The 20,483-nt window shown below is 37.2% G+C and overlaps 1 protein-coding gene across 3 annotated transcripts in view; it reads right to left on the reverse strand.

Annotated features, from left to right (window-relative positions):
- The window catches only part of PARP8 (poly(ADP-ribose) polymerase family member 8), a 190,959-nt gene that overhangs the window by 40,379 nt on the left and 130,097 nt on the right, over window positions 1–20,483 (reverse strand). For all 3 annotated transcript variants that reach the window (XM_061129822.1, XM_061129821.1, XM_061129820.1), the window contains exons 11-15: window positions 18,557–18,623; window positions 13,855–13,980; window positions 12,396–12,960; window positions 10,864–10,914; window positions 10,673–10,768 (exon numbers count right to left, since the gene is read on the reverse strand). In XM_061129822.1, coding sequence (XP_060985805.1) covers window positions 10,673–10,768; window positions 10,864–10,914; window positions 12,396–12,960; window positions 13,855–13,980; window positions 18,557–18,623 — 905 coding nt within the window. The remainder of the gene's footprint in view (window positions 1–10,672; window positions 10,769–10,863; window positions 10,915–12,395; window positions 12,961–13,854; window positions 13,981–18,556; window positions 18,624–20,483) is intronic.

Consider the following 20,483-nt stretch of genomic DNA (forward strand, 5'->3'; position numbering starts at 1 on the left):
TACAAAGGAGAATTCCATTTCTTCCTAGGTAATTTTCTCTGGAAGAAATAAGCATGACTCTGCTTACTTGCTACCTAACTCTTGAAAGACTGGTTTTGTTGCAAAGATTTCTTGACTTCAATAACCTCCTGAAGTCAACAGCACTGAAATATACACTCTGCAATTGCCTTGGAAGAGCTCTCATCTTTCAAATCTAATACAGTGTCATCTGTTTGATTTATCTCATCTCCTGAGTTACATCACATTAGGTAGCTGATGAAGCCTAACACGATGCAGCCCGTGGTGCCTGGCACAGCAGAGAGACATATTTGTTAGTGCTACTGCTCCCATGCTCACTGACTTCAGAGGATGACTTCGTCCACTGCTTAACTAGTGGGGAAGGACAGCCCCATACTGAGCACCCTTTATGCTCAGAATGGGCCCACGTGGTGGCTTTGTAGACAAAAAGCCAATCACACAAAGATTTCTGATTGACATTCCCTAAAGAAAAATTCCCCCCAAATAAATTGATGTATTTTCTTTGTCAGTCTTAAAAAGATTCTATTTCAGAAACATCAGGAAAAACTACCTATGGCAGGAAATTAATTGGACAAAGTTCTTCATCCAGACTCAAGCTATACACACTGCTGTATGCACTTGGATAAACTTAGAGCAGACTGTTCAATTTCTACTACGTTTACTTTAGCATTTAACTTAATCTTCTCCTATTTTTTTGTGTGTATCTACGTGCATGTGCGGCTGCCCCTCAATTTCTCCCACTGACACTGGGTTGTTTCTTTTGCTCACTTTCTGGGCGCATGGTATGGTCTGAAATAAGAACAAACATTTTATTGCACACTTACTATAGTGTCAAACACTATATTGGTGTTTGAGTATAATGAAACTGTAAACAAAAAAGAATTCAGGGGATGGTAAGCTTTCGAAAGCATTAAGGGGCCACAGGAATTACTTCATATTCCAGATACCCAAAGTTCACTGAAGAAGTAAACAGAGACACAGAAAGTACTTTGTTTTTAATAATCCTATTGCCAAATAACCATACAGCTTTTTTTATGAATAAAATCCATCAATCCTAAAGATGAATATCATGATAAGGCTCAATTAGTATATACAAGCAATGATCATTTATAAAATTTTGTATTTGAACTCTGGAAATTTTTTTTTAGTTTCTTTTAAATTAAAAAGAATTTATTGGAATATGCTGCTGCTGCTGCTAAGTCGCTTCAGCCGTGTCCGACTCTTGAGCGACTCCATAGACGGCAGCCCACCAGGCTCCCCCGTCCCTGGGATTCTCCAGGCAAGAACACAGTTGTGGGTTGCCGTTTCCTTCTCCAATGCATGAAAGTGAAAAGTGAAAGTGAAGTCGTTCAGTTGTGTCCGACTCTTAGCGACCCCATGGACTGCGGCCCACCAGGCTCCTCCATCTATGTGATTTTCCAGGCAAGAGTACTGGAGTGGGGTGCCATTGCGTTCTCTGTTATTGGAGTATAGCTGATTTATAATGTAAGTTTCAGGTATACAACAAAATGAATCAGTTACACATTTACATATGTTTTAGATTCTTTGCCCACATAGGCCGTTACAGAGTACTGAGTAGCGCTCCCTGTGCTAGCCAGCAGGTTCTTACTAGTAGCTTTGTCTTCTACATCCACAACTCTACTTTTGTTTTATAAATAAGTACATTTATATACTTTTAAAAAAGATTCATATATAAGCGATATCATATGATATTTGTCTTCCTATGTCTGACTTCTTGAACCTTGGATAGTTAATTATATTTATTTTGTGATCATCCTAATATATATGTATGTATGTATATTCACACACATATTCAGGGAATAAAGTAGAAACTAATTTTTGGCATAAAATTGTTGCCTTATTAAACAGTATAAAGGAAAGTGAAATAAAATACTCTGCTAAACTAGACTGGAAGGTAATCATTTGAAATTTGAGTATTCTATCAGCATACTCGGTCCCCAATCCTAGGAATTAATGGGCCACCCTGACTTTGTCTCAAATGATTTTTTACCAATTTTGCCCAGACCTCCTAGTCTTTATCTTGAGTAACAAATGAGCAACAGTTCAGTCTTTTTTGAATGGTTTCTCCTGCATTGCTGTTTCATCTTCCTCCCAAACTTCTTTCCATTCCAACCTCTAAATCTCCAAATCACATTGGAGCTTGATTGATCCATTATTTTGTCAACTGACCCATTATCAATTGACCCATTATTTTAAATTATAAATTTACAATCCTAATGATAAAGCTATGGCTTAATTTCTTTATAAACACTCCTTTTCTTTCTTGAATTTTTTTCATTGAAAAATGGCCTTTCTTCCCATACCCAAATCTGCAAGGCTGATTTCTAAGAATAACCTATTACTGCAACTGTTTGAAGAAGGAAATCAGGTACAATAGAAAACTTGCTTTGTGGAGGTGGGCAAGAAATGATATTACCATTCTGAAAAATCCGGAGTAGAACTACACATTACATTCTTATAAAAATAATTTTATCTTTATTTTTAAAATAGTAATAATAGAGGTAATAATGTTGCAATTAATTTATGTACCATAGTATTATGGGTTCCCAGGTGACTCAGCAGTAAAGAATCCACCTGCCAATGCAGGAGACACAGATTCAATGCCTGGATCAGGAAGATTCCCTAGATAAAGAAATGTCAACCCGCTCCAGTACTTTTGCCTGGGAAATCCCACGGATAGAGGAGCCTCGTGGGCTACAGCTCATGGGGTCACAAAAAGAGTTAAACACAACTTAGAGACTAACCACCACCACCACCACTAAATAAATGCCAGTGGATTTTAAAATAACAATGCTACATCCATCAATCATTTTATTAGAGCATTCAATAGAATATTAAAGATATAAATAAGCTTAATTTTCAGATAATTATTTGCCAACCTAGTTTTTGTAGATAACTGTTTACTCACATTTTATATGAGAGGAGTTCAAAATGTCAACACAAGATGGCGTACTAAAAGAAAGTTCTCAAATCACAAGTAATCAAGACAAGATGTCTCAGAGAAAGGACATCCTATTCCAGGAAAGCAAGTGATTCATTCCTCCTTAATAAAATACACAGTTATATTGCAATTAGCATTCTCCCACCTTGAGCAGACTGCCAGCCAGTGCCCTGCTCCCAAGAAAATCCACTATCACTATATTGTTTGCACAGAAAACTCCAGCCTCAATTCTAAATAAAACACACTTATGGAATAGCTACTGCTGGATAAGCAAAGCTGTATGTTTTATTAGGCATGACTTAATAAAGTATACATGCCTAGATATCACCCAAAATGTACATTATTTACTAATTCAAGGTTACAAGAAATCTATTACCTTCAATTTACAAAATATTACCTATTCTTACTGTTATACTATTATATTGCCTTCAAATAATTAGTCCCTATAACTTAAACTGTAAAACCATGGCAAGTCCCTCCTGCCATTACACATAATATACATAATGTATCTGCAATATAACATTCATTATGCACTATTTAAAAACATGGGGAACTTTATATGTCCCTAAATTAAGATTCATTTTAGAAATTTCTAAGCTAAAATGAATACATTTTTAATTTTACTTGAATCAAAACAATTTAAATGTTAGCAGTAAAAACATGACTCAAAAAATGATTTTAAGCCCTAAAGAATATTTTAGAACCTAACTGCATTTTAGAAATTTTGTGTTTTCAATGAATTTAAATTACTTCCTACTGAAAACAGAAATAACACAACTCGAGAATCCAGCTATGTATTTATATATAGCACAGTGTAGGTGAGTGGTTTTCAAACCCTTTTTTGCTGTGATCGTGTTTTTCAAACAAAATATTTCATGTAAGCCCAATATATAAAACAGATGAAAATGGATGCTGTTCCAGCTGGAGCTTATGTGCACAGTTCAGTTTTCCCAGCTACAAAACAAGGCATAAAATCAGATGTAGTTCACCAGGTTGACAAAAGGACCGAGAGAGAAGAATCAAGTGAGATAAAGATTATAAAACCTCCTTGAGGTATAGACAGCTGTTGAAATATTAACACTATTAGGTAAGCTGGATAGTGTGTGAAAGTTGCTCAGTCATGTCCAACTCTTTGTGACCTGATGGACTGTAGCCTGCCAGGCTCCTCTGTCCTTGGGCACTCTCCAAGCAAGAATACTGGAGGACTGGAGTGGGTTACCATGCCCTCCTCCAGGGATCTTCCTGACCCAGGGATTGAACTCATGTCCCTCACATCTCCTGCCTTGGCAGGCAGTTTCTTTGCCACTAGAGCCAGCTGGGAAGCCGCGTCTCTTCTACTTATGTTAATTCAATCTATATATAGAAATATGTGTTTAATAAGAATTTTCATTGAAGCATATCATGATGTGGTACTTTTATTTTCATACCGGTAGTTTATCAAAATTCTTAATTTGTTTCTAAAGCATTTTTTGCTAAAATAGAAATGAGCAATGTAAATACAACTTCATAATTTAAAAAAACTAGTGTTGAAAACACATGAGAATAATTAAGAGTACTGACTAGAAACACAAAACCTAAAAGCCTTTAATTTTCTGTATTTCCAGTTTTATAGACAGTACTTTGGGTTCTTTCAATGGTTTGGAAGAAAGACACATTTGGAGCAAGGCAAGATTTACTGTAGATTAGGAAAGACAGGAATCCCACAGAGATCAAGACAGATCCATAATGAAATAGGATCAGGCCTGGGTAGGCCTCAATATACATGCTGACATCCCTACTGTCTCATAAAACTAAAGCTGTTGTTTGATTATTAAAACCAATTCCTGCTCAATTTGGATGTAAAAATATTTATATTTTAACTAAAAGTTTTTTGGCATAATTATTTAGTTTGACCTGTTATTTCAAAACTTGCAACGTTAACTTCTGTGAAATGGATTTGGGGGGAGAAAATTGCTATGCTTCTTCATCCATTCTCTAAATAATAAGGTATGAAGGTCAGACCTAAATAGAAGAAGACCTACCTGTTTTCCTCTTAGGTAAAATGGGACATATCCAGGTTTACCCACATACTCAGTTTCTCAAGATGGGTCTTGGGAGTGCCTTAAGCTATGACCAAACTATAGCTGAGTATTGTTAACTTCACTCTGAAAACAAGAACCTTAGTTACAAACATTTGTCTAAGGTCCACAGCAAAACTGGGTACAAAAATTATTAGATTCATGGGTTTCTTTAACTTGACTTTAGTGGGATGGAGCATTATTCTCAAGAGGTGACAGGAGAATCTCAGGCCTGATATCACAAAGCAAGTAATGTGGGACATTTCCACAGGGCAGGAGAAGAAAACAAGATCATAATTCTTCTATCACATGCTGATGTGGGAAACAAGAAAGTCTGTTAACCAGGGACAGAGAGAACAAACACCCGCCGTCACTGACAAAGTTCCAACTTTGTAGGGATACTAAGCCACACAACCACGTGAGTGGTTTTCTCCAATAGGATTCAGCAGCTCACATACAGGGTTCAAAGAAGACAAACACCTGCATTGATCCAAGAATAGGGTTTAAGGTGAGTATAACAAAAAGACAAGGGCACTAGGAATTTACAGGCTGATAAAAACAGTGGTGATTCTGGCAGTAAATCTGCCTTTTCCTCTTTTGCAAACACACTTGATGAAGTCCAAAATCAACATTCTAAAGCATCACCAAAACAGTCTACTGCATTAACACTCTAGTTGATTCCAAAATGTAGAAACTAGTAATTTGGTTTTGGTTTGGTTTTCTGATGGGACTGCAGACCGTACTGCCAAACTGAAATTCTGGGACTCTGAACAACCCTCCTGATAATGTGAGTTTTATGCAGATCTAAAGTATCACATGTCAGAACCCACCTGAGGGTGATATTTATAACCTTTGTAAACAAAAGAGAAAATCAGAGCCTTGTGGTATTTCTAAATAAGTAGTTTAGTTCCTCATGTTGCAAAAGTGTGACAAGCTTGCCTAGACCTCTGAGGAAGGTGACAGAACAGGAAATTAGTGACTAAAATTTTAGGACGTTTGGGAAATAGGAGTAAATGGAGACTTATGTCATTTAAATAACAATCAGGCTTGAAGAAAAGAGAAAAAAGTGAGAAACAGTTTGAACTTTGACAGAGAAATCTAACAAATGTAACAAACATGAGGCAGAAAATCTATGGAAACAATTCTATCTAACCATTTAATCACCCATGGAGCTATCACGTCTCCTTTTTATAGCTTGGGGATTTACTGCAGTTTTTAATGTGTTACCTGGACTGAGAATTAGTGATCAATGAGTCCATTTATTGATTACTATCCACAGGAAATTACATTTGTAAAAATTGTTATACCTTATTGAAATGAATCACCATACATTATTGAAATTATAACAAAATACACTGCAATGGGAATATAAGAAAGAAGAAATGAATATGCCTGATTTAAGTAAATACCTGTTCAATACAACAAGGAGGTATTCTGTTTACTTTTCTTCCTTTAAATATGAGATGTTTCTCTATTTTCATTTCTTGATCTGATTTCATATGTCACTTATCTTACTACTTAAGGAAGTAAGGTTTCTGATTTCCTTAGATATCAGCCTGAATTACAGCAACATAAAACCACTTGATAAACTATATTTATTTAAAAATGTCATCTTCACTCTTATTTATAAAAGCATTTCCATTTCTAGAAATAGATAGCATGCTTAACTGGCGCAGAAAGACAGAGATAAAGTAAAAGAGAACCTGGAGCAAGGCACAGAGAATACTAATATCAACTATGATCTTTCCATCACCTATTATTGGGATGAACTGCCAGTAAGGAAACTGGGAAGAGCAAACTCCCAACACCAAGTGTAGTCAATTTCCAGGACGTAAAAGTAGTCAGTTCAAGTATGTAAGTCAAGAGCAGCATTATGATTGAGAACCATGGCCTTGGTGCCATTCTGCCAGGATTCAAATCCTGTCCCTATCAATTTCTAGCATTGTGACATTAAAAAAATTACTGTTTTCCTCATCTATAAAGCAGGGGTAGTAATACCCATCCTCATTGGGTTATTACAAGGATTAAATGAGATAATCCATGTAGAGAAAGTTGCTCAGTCATGTCCGACTCTTTGCGACTCCATGGACTGTACAGTATATGGAATTCTCCAGGCCAGAACACTGCAGCGGGTAGCCTTTCCCTTCTCCAGGGGATGTTCCCAACCCAGGGATGGAACCCAGGTCTCCCGCATTGCAAGCAGATTCTTTACCAGCTGAGCCACAAGGGAAACCCAGCCACCAGGAAGATCCATGTAAAGCACTTCAAAAACATGATTACAAAAAAAACACCCAAAAAGCTTATCCTATTAATAACATGACTATTATATTCTGCAATGAAAATATTATTGCCATGGATTAAGAAATAAATCAAGGTCCACAGATGCACAATGACAAACAAAATAAAGATGAGCCTCCTTAATGGGATAAATGAACATGATAAAATGATTCTTTCTCCTTTCATCATAGCTATACATTTCTGTGTATCGAATAAAAATAACAATCTTGTACAAATCGTTACTAAAATAAATGCTGACTCAGTTAATTTGGTTTCCGAATAGAAATGTGTCTCTTTGAGAGGAATAACTGTTAAAAATAGCATATGAGGGGCAAAAAAACTTTTTTATATGTTTTCCAAAAACAATAAAATGAAACAAATATATCATAAAACCTGACAGACGACTATGCTCATTAATGGCTGTTATATACGTTTTTATAACATAAATCTTGAAAGACAAAAGTGTTCTAATAAAATTAGCTGTTTTCAGGCTTTATAATTTATCTTTTCAAACACATAGGATAAATTTCTCTTAAAAAGTGCAACAGACTCTAACACGGTGCCTTATGCTCATAAAGCGTTTAATAAATGTTTGTGATGCAGTTTTGAAATCGGACAGAATCAGCTTCAAAGTTCAGCTTCCAGTCACATAGCTGGGGAGGATAGTAACGAAACTGCCTACCCTCTTTGAATTTTAATCTCCTTAGTTGCACCATGGGCATAAAAATACCTAAACCACAGAGTTCTGTGAAAATCAAATAAGGAAGCAATATGCAAAATACCTGGGGCTTCCCAGGTGGCTCGGTGGTAAACAGTCTGCCTGTCAATACAGGAGACGCAGGTTCAACCCCTGGGTCTAGAAGATCCCCTGGAAAAGGGAACGGCAACCCACTCCGGTATACTTGTCTGGAGAATCCCATGGATAAAGGAGTCTGGTGGGCTACAGTCCATGGGGTCGGAAAGAGTTGGACGTGACTGAGCATACACTCAAGCATGCAAAATATCTACCCAGAGTATCTGGCAACTGGTGCATAAATCATCTGCAAACAGATATCATTTTAGTATTTCCTGTCTAATCTGGATACCTTCTATTATTTCTTTCTTCTTAATTGCCTGGCTAGAACCTCTAGTAAAATCTTGATTAGAAGAGGCAGAAAATTCACACTTCAGATTAGAAAACTCACACTTCTTGATTTCAAACTTACTACAAAGCTACAGTAATTCAGATAGTATAGTACAAGTGTAAGAACTGACATACAACCAGTGGAATAAAATCAAGAGTCCATACTCACACATCTACGGTTAAGTCACTTTCCACAAGGGAGACAATATTATTTAATGAGGCCAGAATAGTCTTTTCAACAAATGGTGCACAGACAACTAGATATCCACATGCAAGAGAAGGAATCTGAACCTCAACTTCATACGATAAACAACAATTAACTCAATGTCTTACATGTAAGATACAAACTATAAAACTCTTAGAAGGAAATATAGGTATACATCTTTGTTACCATGGATTAGGCAACGCCTCAATGGATAAATCTGGATTCCACTAACATTAAAAATTTTGTGTGTCACAGGACACTGTCAAGAAAAAGAAAACCCACAAAACAGGAGAAAATACCTGCAAATCACATCTCTGATAAAGATCTAGTATTCAGAATATATAAAGAATTCTTGAAGTGAAGTGAAAGTTGTTCAGTCGTGTCTGACTCTGCGATTCATGGACTATACAGTCCATGGAATTCTCCAGGCCAGAATACTGGAGTGGGTAGCTGTTCCCTTCTCCAGGGGATCTTCCCAACCCAGGGATCTAACCCAGGTCTCCCGCATTGCAGGTGGATTCTTTACCAGCTGAGCCACAAGGGAAGCCACAAAGAATTCTTAGAACTCACTAAAGAAAACAAATAATCCAATTAAAAAATGGGCAATGGATTTAAAGAGATATTTCTCCAAAGAGGACATACAAATGGCCAATAAGCACATAAAGAGAAGCTCAAATCATTAGTCATTAGCAAAGGACAAAGCAAACCATTATGAGCTATAACTTCACAATTCCTAGGATGGCTATAGTTGGAGGAAAAAAGAGGTGAATAGCAAGTATTGGTGAGGATGTGGAGAAACTTGAACCCCATCATACACTGCTGTTAGAAATCTAAAGCGGCACAGCCACTGTCAAGAAATAGTTTGCCAGTTCCTGAAACAGTTAAACAGAGCTAACACAAGTCTCCAGCAATTCCATTCACTGATGAATGGATAAACAAAAGTCACATAGCTGTATAATGGAGTATTACTCCACCATAAAAAGGAATAAATTATGAGACACACTACATACATGAAACTCAAAAACATTTTACTACTAAGTGAAAAAGAAGGCCATATAATGTATAATTTAATGTGCATTCATATGAAATGTCTAAAATAGGCAAACTCATAGAGACAGAAAATATATCAGTGGTTGCCAGAGGATGAGGGGAAGGGAAGATTGGGAGTGATTACTAACATTTACGGGGGTTCTTTTTTGGGGTAATAGATTCTGGAATTATGGACAGTCGTCATAGATGCACAAAACTGAGAATATAATTTTTAAAAAGACCATTGAATTGTACACATTAAAAAAGTGAATTGCATATTTATTCAAATTTTATCTCAATAAAAAAACTGCAAAAAATTTTTAATTGGATAATTTTCCCCCAAAATACCATTTACACATTTGATTCTTATTTCCATACTTCCTTAAAAAATGCCACAAATGTGTGAGTAGGCATTTTTATGAAATCTTTACTATAATTCTCTGATTCTACTATATATATATACCTCTTCTAATTGGAATAAGGACTATCCATTTCTCTCTATATTAAATATCTTATTCTTTTTCTTCTGGTTTTTTTTTTTTTGCCACACTGCATGGCTTGTGGGGCCTTAGTTCCTCAACCAGGGATTGAAACCAGGCCCTTGGCAGTAAAAGCATGGAGTCCTAACCACTGGACCACCAGGAATTCCTCCAACATTAAGTATTGTAGATTGTGTGGTTTTGAAAAAAACAGTGTTTACAAGTTTACATATATATACATATCAATATGGATGAACACAGAGATATATAAAGACAGACAAACAGCAAGGTGATAGGCGCATGTAAGAAATACAGTTAAGAAATATTTTCCTAAAGTGAAACTGTTTGTTGATCTTTCACAGAGTCCTTCAGAAATAGTGACACATTTGTCAAAACTATACAACTTTGTGTATTAAATAATTGACTCAATAGAGAGCATTTACTTTAAATGCAATTATTTACTTGTCTATATCTTAACCCTCTTCATTTCTGTTCTAAACCAACATTCCAGTGAGAACTTACCCTAAGCATGGGGCCATTCTGGAACACATGTGGTTCATCACAGACCACACAGTACTCATTCAACACGGGGATCCGCTGTTCAGCAAACTCAATTGTCTGAATAAGACAGTAAAGAGAAAGAATTAAGTCAAGTTCAAGAAGGATTTGAAAACCCACTAAAGGCTAAACTATTTCAGAGGCTTGGCTCATACCTGCACTAGGAAGCCACGGTCTCGTATTGGAATGCATTTGGCACCATTTGACTATAAGAAGCAAAGTAAAAAGAAAATGTTTTTTAATTAGGAAAAATATATAAATTATAGTGTTTTACTCTTGCAACAGTGAATGCAGATGTGATTTTCTAAGATTACCAGTGAATCAAATCACTGATTATGACACTAAGATTTCAGAATTTATTATAATGCTCTTTCCTCCATTATTATTGCAATCTTTTGTTTAAACTAAATGAATTGCATTCTTAATTTCTGATCTTCTGGTAAAAATGACTGGCATCTCTAAATGATCACAAAAACTTGCAAAAAGAGCATCACTGAATGCTCCCACTTCCTCATTTAGACTATTCAATCTCATTTTACAACTAGATAGAACTATTCCTCCAAGGATGTATGAAAGAGGTACAATTCTTCCAAGCTGCTGAAAGGGGTAGAATACTAAACTACCGTATTATGCTCAACATAATATGGTAGGACGTATTATGGGAAGACACTAAGACTTTTTTTTTCACAGAATATCTAAAATTATCTTTCTTGAGTGAAACTAACTATGGGACTCTTTCTACTATGTAACTCTGACAAAGTTAATTTTCTGTATGTCTTTGATAGTTTTGAGAAGATACGGGCTTTGGGGATGTCTACCTAAAACTACCAACATAGCCAAATATATTTTCTTCACACAAAATTGCACATTATAGTTTACAATGTAATTTCAGAAACATATCTATACAAGAGCACCACAACACACACACACACACACACACATTTACTAAAAGCAAAGAAAACTTTTGGTCAATTATTTTATGTAATTATAAATAAGATAGGCCTGCTTCTTTATCTGAAGCTGGCTATAATGCTAATCACTCTCGAGGCAAACTTTGTGTAAATCTGACTCCCAGTAAATACCACCCAAAGTACTTAAGTTTTAATACAGTCTCCCGCCAGCCCCATCTTCACCACAAAACAGGTTCAGGATAAAGCAATTTCAGTTTTATAAAGCAGACACTGAGAGCCGCTTGAAGTGCTGCTCTGGGATACAGTGATTAACTATTACTCTACAAGTTCACAGGCAAAGCTTTCCGCTTATGTACAACAGGAAGGACACCACTCTTAATCTTTAGACAAACTCTGACTTCTACTACTTATGTGAGAAAACTAGAGATTAGATAAACCTGCTTAACTAAACATTAAAAATGCCATGCTTGCTTGGTGAATTCAATGGGCTTCCTTCTATTTTTAGGAGCATTCATTCCCATGACAGGAATCTGGACTAAACCTCACATCCACAGGAACGTTTATTTTTCCAGAATCAAAACGAACATTCCAGTATTAGCTGCAAATGTCTGGTATGCAAAGGAATATTCAAAAGAAATAAAGAAATAGTAAATCTTCAAAACCCAAAACAAAACTGTGCGTCTTTGACCAGACCTTTGCAAAACAAACACACTCACAAAACCCTCTCCTGCCCCTTGGCTAACATCTAAGAACTCAAGATGAAAATATGTACGCACAGCAGGCTGGGAAGATGAAGATGACGATGGTGTTAAGATACCAATGAGCCCTGAGGTAAGAGAGAGCCTCCGGCCCTCTGCGTTGGGTTCCTTGAAAAGCTCCGTTTTGGATGACTTGGGGGCACTGGTGTAAGACTTGCTGAGCAACTTGTGATTCTTGAGTCCGTATAATTCCTCCATTCTGAGGTTACTGGAGTAAGACCTGCTTAAGAGTTTGTGAGGCTTCAGGCTGGCGTTGTGCTCACAGCGCGGGTCTCCGGAACAAGAGCGGGTCAGGAGTTTGTGCGACTTGAGAGGGAGGCAGTCCTCCTGCTTGGCGGCGGCGGGGCAGGGGCGGGGCAAGAGTTTGTGCGACTTGATGGCGCTCACGGCCTGCTCAGCCCGCGGGTCGCTGGACAGCGAGCGGCCGAAGGTCCTGTGTGGCTTCGGCGCGCACACGTCCTCCGTCTTGACGGTGCTGGAACAAGTCCTCCGCAGTAGCTTGTGTGTCTTGGAGATGCCGTCCTGCTCCGATTTCAGTTTGGATTTGCTTTTTCCACAACCAGGGGGAGGATAACTTGGCGACCTTCGAAATCGAATAGTTAACACAGGGCAAATCGTGAGTGTAACAGACCGTGAACACCTGTCGGGCTCCATCAACTCAACTCTGCTACAAATACCATCTCTTTTAAACCCAGCCTATCCAGTGAAAACTGAAACCAGAAGTATGCACAGAAAGACCACAGGGACTGAATTCTATGTTTCCTGGAAAGCAAAAAAAAAAAAAAAAGGATTGATTGTCCAGTTTTTTTTTTCCCCTCCTACCTTTTCTAGAGCCCTATAAAGCTGTGGTCCCTAACCTTTTTCATATCAGGAACGGTTTCCTGGAAGAAAAATTTTTCATGGACCTGGGAGTGTGGTGGTTTCAGGATGGTTCAAGCGAGTTACATTTATTGTGCAGTTTATTTCTATTTTGTGGCAATCTCAGGATATTCCACCTTGACTTTAGGCCTAGGGTTTTCAATCCTCTGAGAATCTTAATGTCACCAATGATCTGACAGGAGGTGGAGCTCAAGTGGTAATGCTAGTGATGGGAAGTGACTGTAAATACATATGAAGCTTTGCTTTCTAGCCTGCAGCTCACCTCCTGCTGTGTGGCCTGGTTCCTAAGAGGTCATGGACCATTTGAGGACCCCTGCTATACAAAGGACTAATTTTGGTAGGGAAACTCTATGGAATTAGAAACCAAAAGAAATGTAATTTTAGTAAATTTAACCAATGTAAAAATACAAACTCAAAACACAGAAATGAGTAGCTATGTTTTTTGATGGAATGGATGTAACTTGGTGTTTGTTCTTTAAAGTCATAAAGAAAATAAACAGATGCCAAGACTGTAGTAGAAATGCTCTGAACTAAATAACCATGGAAGATCACAAGTGCAGCATTTAAGTAAGATGAGGGAAAGACGTCTATTACCTACCTGCGCAAGGTTGTAAATAAATGCAGGGGAGACTTGACTTTCTTCTCTGACAGCTTCTTATTGTGCAGGCAATTGGATTTTTCTTTGCTCTGCTTCCACTGCTGTGTAACAAATGTCTGCATGATTCTGTCAAACCAAAGGTAAGTGTGTTGTCACAGTTCCAAGGTAATTTACTATCAGATTTCTGTACAGATTATGGAGAGAATGCATTTATCAAAGGAAAATAAATGCATGGTGATTAGAGAGAATTTAATTTTGAACCATACAAGATGATTTCATGTGTGGTAAAGCATCCTATAGAAAATCTAATGATTTTACTGTGTTGCAATTAATAATTAATTACTGTGACATAATTAAAATATAATTGATTAATTGCTAAAAGGTAAAAGAATAAGGATATAAAGAGATTTATAAGGACACCCTATAGGATCAACACCTTTAGCTTTGGTGGCAAAAGAAAAGTCTGAAATATTTTGTTGGTGCCAACCACAGGTTTAAAAATGATTTTTGTTAGTAATTATGATTAAGATACAACTAAACTTTTTTATTTGATTTGTTTATGTAGTTTTCTTCCTGGAAAGGAAACCAAACTGAAACTAAAAAATCCTAAGCAAAAATAAGCTATGCAAAACTAACTCTATGGAGAATAAGCCAGATCAGCAAATTTTATGTTCAGCACAGCCCCATTCACTTAAAAATATGCTGTATTTTTTTTCTTCTAATGATGAGCCTCTAAGAATTTTCAGTTCCTATCAAAAGGCAGGAATTTGGTAACTTCTGACCTCAATATTTTCTAAATCAAGACCACAGCATCACTGTTTTCCGGTAAAAAAATTCTAGAATGTCAACTGCAGATTTAAGACATGGCCTTATTTTCTGAGATGGGTCCCAGGCTATGACAGTTTCTCTGGATCCCATCTCTCCAGTGGCACTGGAGGGTCCCTTAGCTGATATTGAAGTAGAGAAGAAATTTTACAATTAAACATTGTGTACAACAGATTAAACATTTTCATTTTCTTTTCAAAGTTAAATCAGCACTGCCTGCTTTCCCTGCTGTTTTCAGTTATTTCTAACACATTGCTTTTGGACCAGGAAAATGGTACCAGTATCTACCACTGACAATATGCCAGGGTGTAAATGAGGAACTTTATTTACAAATCTTTTTTCCTCCTTCTACACATTTCATAAGTAAGGTAAAAACATGAAAATTTGTCCAAGTTTACCTGGATAGTAAGTGGCAGGGCTGTAATACCTATGTAATCCAATACGGATGAATCTATGTTAACATGTTATTCAAAAGGGGCAGGTGTGTCTCTTAATACTAGGCTGATTATTCATTTACCAAATTAACTCAGATTGCCAGAAACTACATCACTCAGACTTACTACCCCAACATTGTCAGCTAGCTTAGATGAATTCAGAGGAAATCTGGAATTATTGGCGGGGTGTTTATAGCTGTAGAGGTAGTGAGGAAGAAGGGGGTAAAACTGCAGTCACAGTCAATGACGCATGATTTCAAATTTGCAGTAAATCCCTCCCAGAGATCAGAACAGGAAACCAAGGTTTTATTTCCTACTTAATTTTTGAAGATATTTTTCTCCCAATATTTCAGCAAAATTTAAATGTAACAGAACATCAGGGTCATCATTTTCCCCTGTACCTAACCTTGAATCCCCAGTGACACCATACCAGGCAGATTCGGATTCTTTCCTCCTATGAAAAATTGCCATTCCTATGTACCATTCCCTAAGAAACCTAGCAAGTGCTTCTCTGATTCTCGACAGACTAACCGAACAAACAAACTAACAAAACACAAGACAAAGAGCTAAAATTGTTCCCACTTTCATATAACATTTGCATTCTAAAGTGTGACTTCAATATCTAAAACTAGTAATTCTTCAACTTGGACACCCAAATCTCTACCTGTTCTTGGATTTGAAAGGGAGGAGTTAACTATCTCTGTAAGAAATTCAATATGGTGTTTCATTTCAATGGTAATCTGAAATACACATATGAGTACATTTGGTATAATGGACACTCCCTTAAAATAGAGATTTCGGTGCTCACACTGGTCTTTGAATGCTGGCACTAAGAAGAACTATTACAATTGCTATTAGCTGATGATAAAAGAAGGGAAAAAGACCTCAAGGTAAATTATACATTCACATCAAGTGAAGACCAGATGATGTCACAGTCAGCTATTTGAACAAAGTTTCCAGGGTAATTCAGATAGAGAAATGGGAGTATACATGGGCAATGTGATAATTTTCTACATGTTCATTTCAAAAGAAGTGTGCACCACCACTGTAACCAGTACTGTGTTCAAACTGTGGTGGTGAAACAGCTGCAGCGAAATGACATCATCCATCAAGTTAAATTCCTGTATTAATTTGAAAAAGTGAGTTTTTATTTCAACTTGCACATCAGTTATAAATTGAATATTGGTTTATAAATTTGAACTCAACATGTGAATAATTTATACCATACTTTATTTGCATGTACTTAAGGCACTGCTGGAGATTCACAATATACGTTTCCTTTTAAAAATAGCTTAAGTTTGATTAATGCCAATTGAACATAAAAGTCATACAGAGTTTAATATTATTTCCATAGTCTGTGATATGCTTAGCCTTTGACTAATAGATGGCCTATTCAAGACTGATCACTATATTACATGTTTGGAGTCAGTTATTTTTTCCTCCAGGCTCTTTTAATGACTTCACGTTTTCCCCAATATCTATTCAATGCTGAAAATATATTCCAAGACTTATTAAGGCAAGGGAGTATCTAGGATTGTATGAGAGATAGATTAGTGGGTAAATAAAAAATACTGATGTGGAATCAAATCCTGGCTCTACCACTCTCTCAGTGTGTGAGCTTAAAGCAAGTTGCGCCTGGGCTTCGTCATCTAGGAAACATGGATGGTATAGTACCTGCTTGATAGGGTTGTTATGAAGATTAAGGGTGGTGATGTACATCATTATTCAAAGTACTTGACAAAAAAGCAGCACTGCATGAGCAACTGCTGCAGCTACTGCTGTGGTTTAGAGTCTGTCTTACTGCCAGAAACACAAAAGATACAGAATCACAGAAAAAGTTTAATGAGCGTTTCTTATTTCCTGAGCAATAACAAAAGGCCTAGATTCTAAATCTGCCTTCCTAACTTGCTGTATGTTTCTGGGAAAATAACCTCTTTATATTTCAATTTCCTCTTATGACTTATTCTGAGAATGAGATCAGGTTTTGAATTTTATTATATATTATATTAGATGAGAGGATCACAGGCAAACCCAGTTATTTAAAATTAAGGAAAGAAACCAAATTAGACTAAATCTGATGAAAAAAAAGTTCCAGTTCATATACCAAACTGTCCACATTACTAAAATCTATACATAAAAGTAAATAACTTTTTTGAAAGGCTATTTCCTGGTGAATCAGTTGGTAAAGAATCTGCCTGCCAAGAAGGAGACCACCTGCAACACAGACGACCTGTGTTTGATCCCTGGGTCAGGAAGATCCCCTGGAGTGAGAAATGGCAACCCACTCCAGAAACCCCATGGACAGATGAGCCTGGCAGGCTCTAGTCCGTAGAGTCACAAGAGTTGGACACACCTCAGCAACTAAACATATTCTATAATGTGATTAAACAGTGAATATAGAATACAGATTTCCTTAATTTCTCAGGGTTGGGGATTACACACATCATTACTTTTCTGAGCCCAAATGATGTACTCAAATGCCAGTACCGGTAGGAAGCTATTTCTACACTTCTGTACTTGTATGTTTCTTGTCTTGTTTGGACCAATGTCATTTCACTCTCCCAAAATATTTCTTAAGTGGCTTACAAAATAACATAAAGTAGAATGCTGGACTTTGGGTGATAATCATAGTCAATATAGATTCACCAGTTGTAACAAATGTGCCACTTGGTAGGAGATGTTGATAATAGGGAAGCTATGTATGTGTGGGGGCAGGAGGCAATCTCAGTACCTTCCTCTCAATTTTGCTGTGAACCTAAAACCGATCTAAAAAGTAAAGTCATTAAATTAAAAATAAATTTTAAAACAAAGGAGAAAATTGGTGAAGGAAAAAAAAATCATAGGGGGGTTGGGAAGATGTGGCAAGGGGAGGTGGTACCTAACTTGAATGGCTTAACAGAGAAGGCAGGCTCCATGCTTCACTCCAAGACCTGTAAGATACTGGCTTGAAAAACAAAGTTTAATCGAAAAAACACAGCCAATTAAGCTGGAAAAACATACCTAATTCAATATAGGAAACTGAGGAAATTTCTCTTCAGAGTCCTTAAAAAGAAAACACTACATAATATAAAGTGCTAAACATAAGTTGTAAATTGAATTTTATTTCAAAGATGTGGAATTCTAAACATTAAGAGTTTATTTTCTGATTTTCACATGCCTACCTTCTTAGGTGGAAGGCAGGCTGTTGCAGGGATGAGAAAGAATCCTGGCTGGGGGGCGGGGGTGGGGGGTAGGGGGCGGGGCTGGTGGGATCTGGCCCAGTTCTAAAAGTGTGCTGCGCCAGCTAAATTATTGATGTGCCTCCAAGCATCAGGATGAATTCCTCTCCTGAGGCATTTACTTCAAAAAGCTGTGCTGAATAAAAATGGGGTGGGGGTGGCAAGCAAAATGAGAACTCAGTTCTCTTTAATAGAAATTTGCTTTTCACTCATTGGAAAACTTACTTTTTCAGCTGATGTCCCAGGCCAAATCTCTCTTTTGTGGAAATCTGAAAGACATCAACAGTGGGCACTGCAAAGGAAAAACAAAAAAACAGTCTAAATATTGAGTTGAAACTCAACTATCAGCCAGGAAAAAGACTGAAAAGTAATATATATATATTACTATGTGTACGTAATATGTATATACACATACATACACATTTTAAAGTAGTCTACACACAATGCTACACGTGGTTACTTATGCTTTATACAGAGATTCTGGAGATCATTCTAGGCTGCTATTGTTGTTGTTGAGTCACTAAGTTGTGTCCAACTCTTTGCGACCCAATGGAATGCAGCACTCCAGGCTTCCCTGTCTGTCACTAGCTCTCAGAGTTTGCCCAGATTCACGTCCATTGAGTCATTAATGCTATCTCATTAATGCTAACCATCTCATCCTCTGCCACTTTTTTGTCTTCTGTCTTCTTTTGCTTTCAGTCTTTCTCATCATCGGGGTCTTTTCCAATGACTCAGCTCTTTGCATCAAGTGGCCAAAGTTTTGGAGCTCCAGCTTTAGCATCAGTCCTTCTAATGAATATTCAGATTTGATTTCCTTTAGGATTGACTGGCTTGATCTCCTTGCTGTCCAAGGGACTCTCAAGAGTCTATTCCAGCACCACGATTCAAAAGCATCAATTCTTCAGTGCTCAACCTTCTTTATGAACCAACTCTCACATCTGCATATGACTACTGGAAAAACCATAGCTTTGACTACATGGACCTTTGTGGACAAAATGATGTCCTTGCTTCTTAATAACACTGTGAGATTTGTCACAGCTTTCCTTCCATGTTATATATTAATGTATAAATATATGTATATGTAAGTGTACAATATGTATAATAATGATGATTTTCAAAAATATATATTAAGTGTAAATAGCAATGTGTATTACAGTTTGCACTCTATTCTTTAGGTGTAAGAGAGACATGTTTGTATACACATAGATCCTTTTTTAAGAATAAAACAATGGAGAATGACAGTAAGGCATAGGGAAATTCACTTTTCACTGCACACCATCTTGTGTGCTTAATGTTTTTATCAGATATGTGCATTTCTGTAAGCTAGTAACAATGCTGCTTATGAAACTGACAACCACCAAAAGAGTCACTCACCATTCATTATTCACTGGTTTAAAGGGTATTTATTATGTTCCTTCTGTGCCAGCCACTATAGATAGAGCTGCAAAACATACAAACACCCCTGCCCTTATAAGCCTTAGTAAACAGGGGGAGATGGATAGAAAGCAGTTAAGAAAACAGGTAAAATGTCACAGAGTGATAAAGGCTCTGGATAAAAATAAAGAAGGAAAAAAAAATAAAAAAAAAAAATAAAGAAGGAAAAGGGGGGAGGGGGCTAAAGGTTAGGTGGGCATAAAAAGACTTCAACATTAGATAGTATGGCAGAAAGAAAACGGTCCTGGCCAGAGGAAACACTGCCCCTAAGGAAGAAATGTGCTTCACCACTCTAGGACCACCAAGGGGAGTCGGAGAAGAGTGAACAAGGTATCTCGTGAGGAGATGAGATGAGAGAAGGAGCACAGGCAGCTCCTTCTTTACAGGATCTTCTGTAAAGACCAAAGGCAGAGACAGGAAACTCAGTCCAGAGCTTACACTACTTAAGGGAAGAGCATGGCAGCTGGGATTAGTGAAGGTGGTGAACATTCTGGATTCACACTTTCTGGGAGATCTGACAGGTTTTGCTGATGGACTGAATTCAAAGTATCAGAAAAAGAATGGAGTCAAGGATGAATCAAAGGATTTTGGCTTGAGCAACCAGAAGTATAAAACTTACAAATTTCTGGGTGAAAGACTGTAGGAGCAGTGGGGAAGATTGGCAGTTTCACTCTGGATATTGTAAATTTGGGTGGGGAAGATCCCCTGGAGGAGGAAA

Source organism: Dama dama, chromosome 25 (assembly GCF_033118175.1).
Source record: "Dama dama isolate Ldn47 chromosome 25, ASM3311817v1, whole genome shotgun sequence".
Taxonomy (NCBI): Eukaryota; Metazoa; Chordata; class Mammalia; order Artiodactyla; family Cervidae; genus Dama; species Dama dama.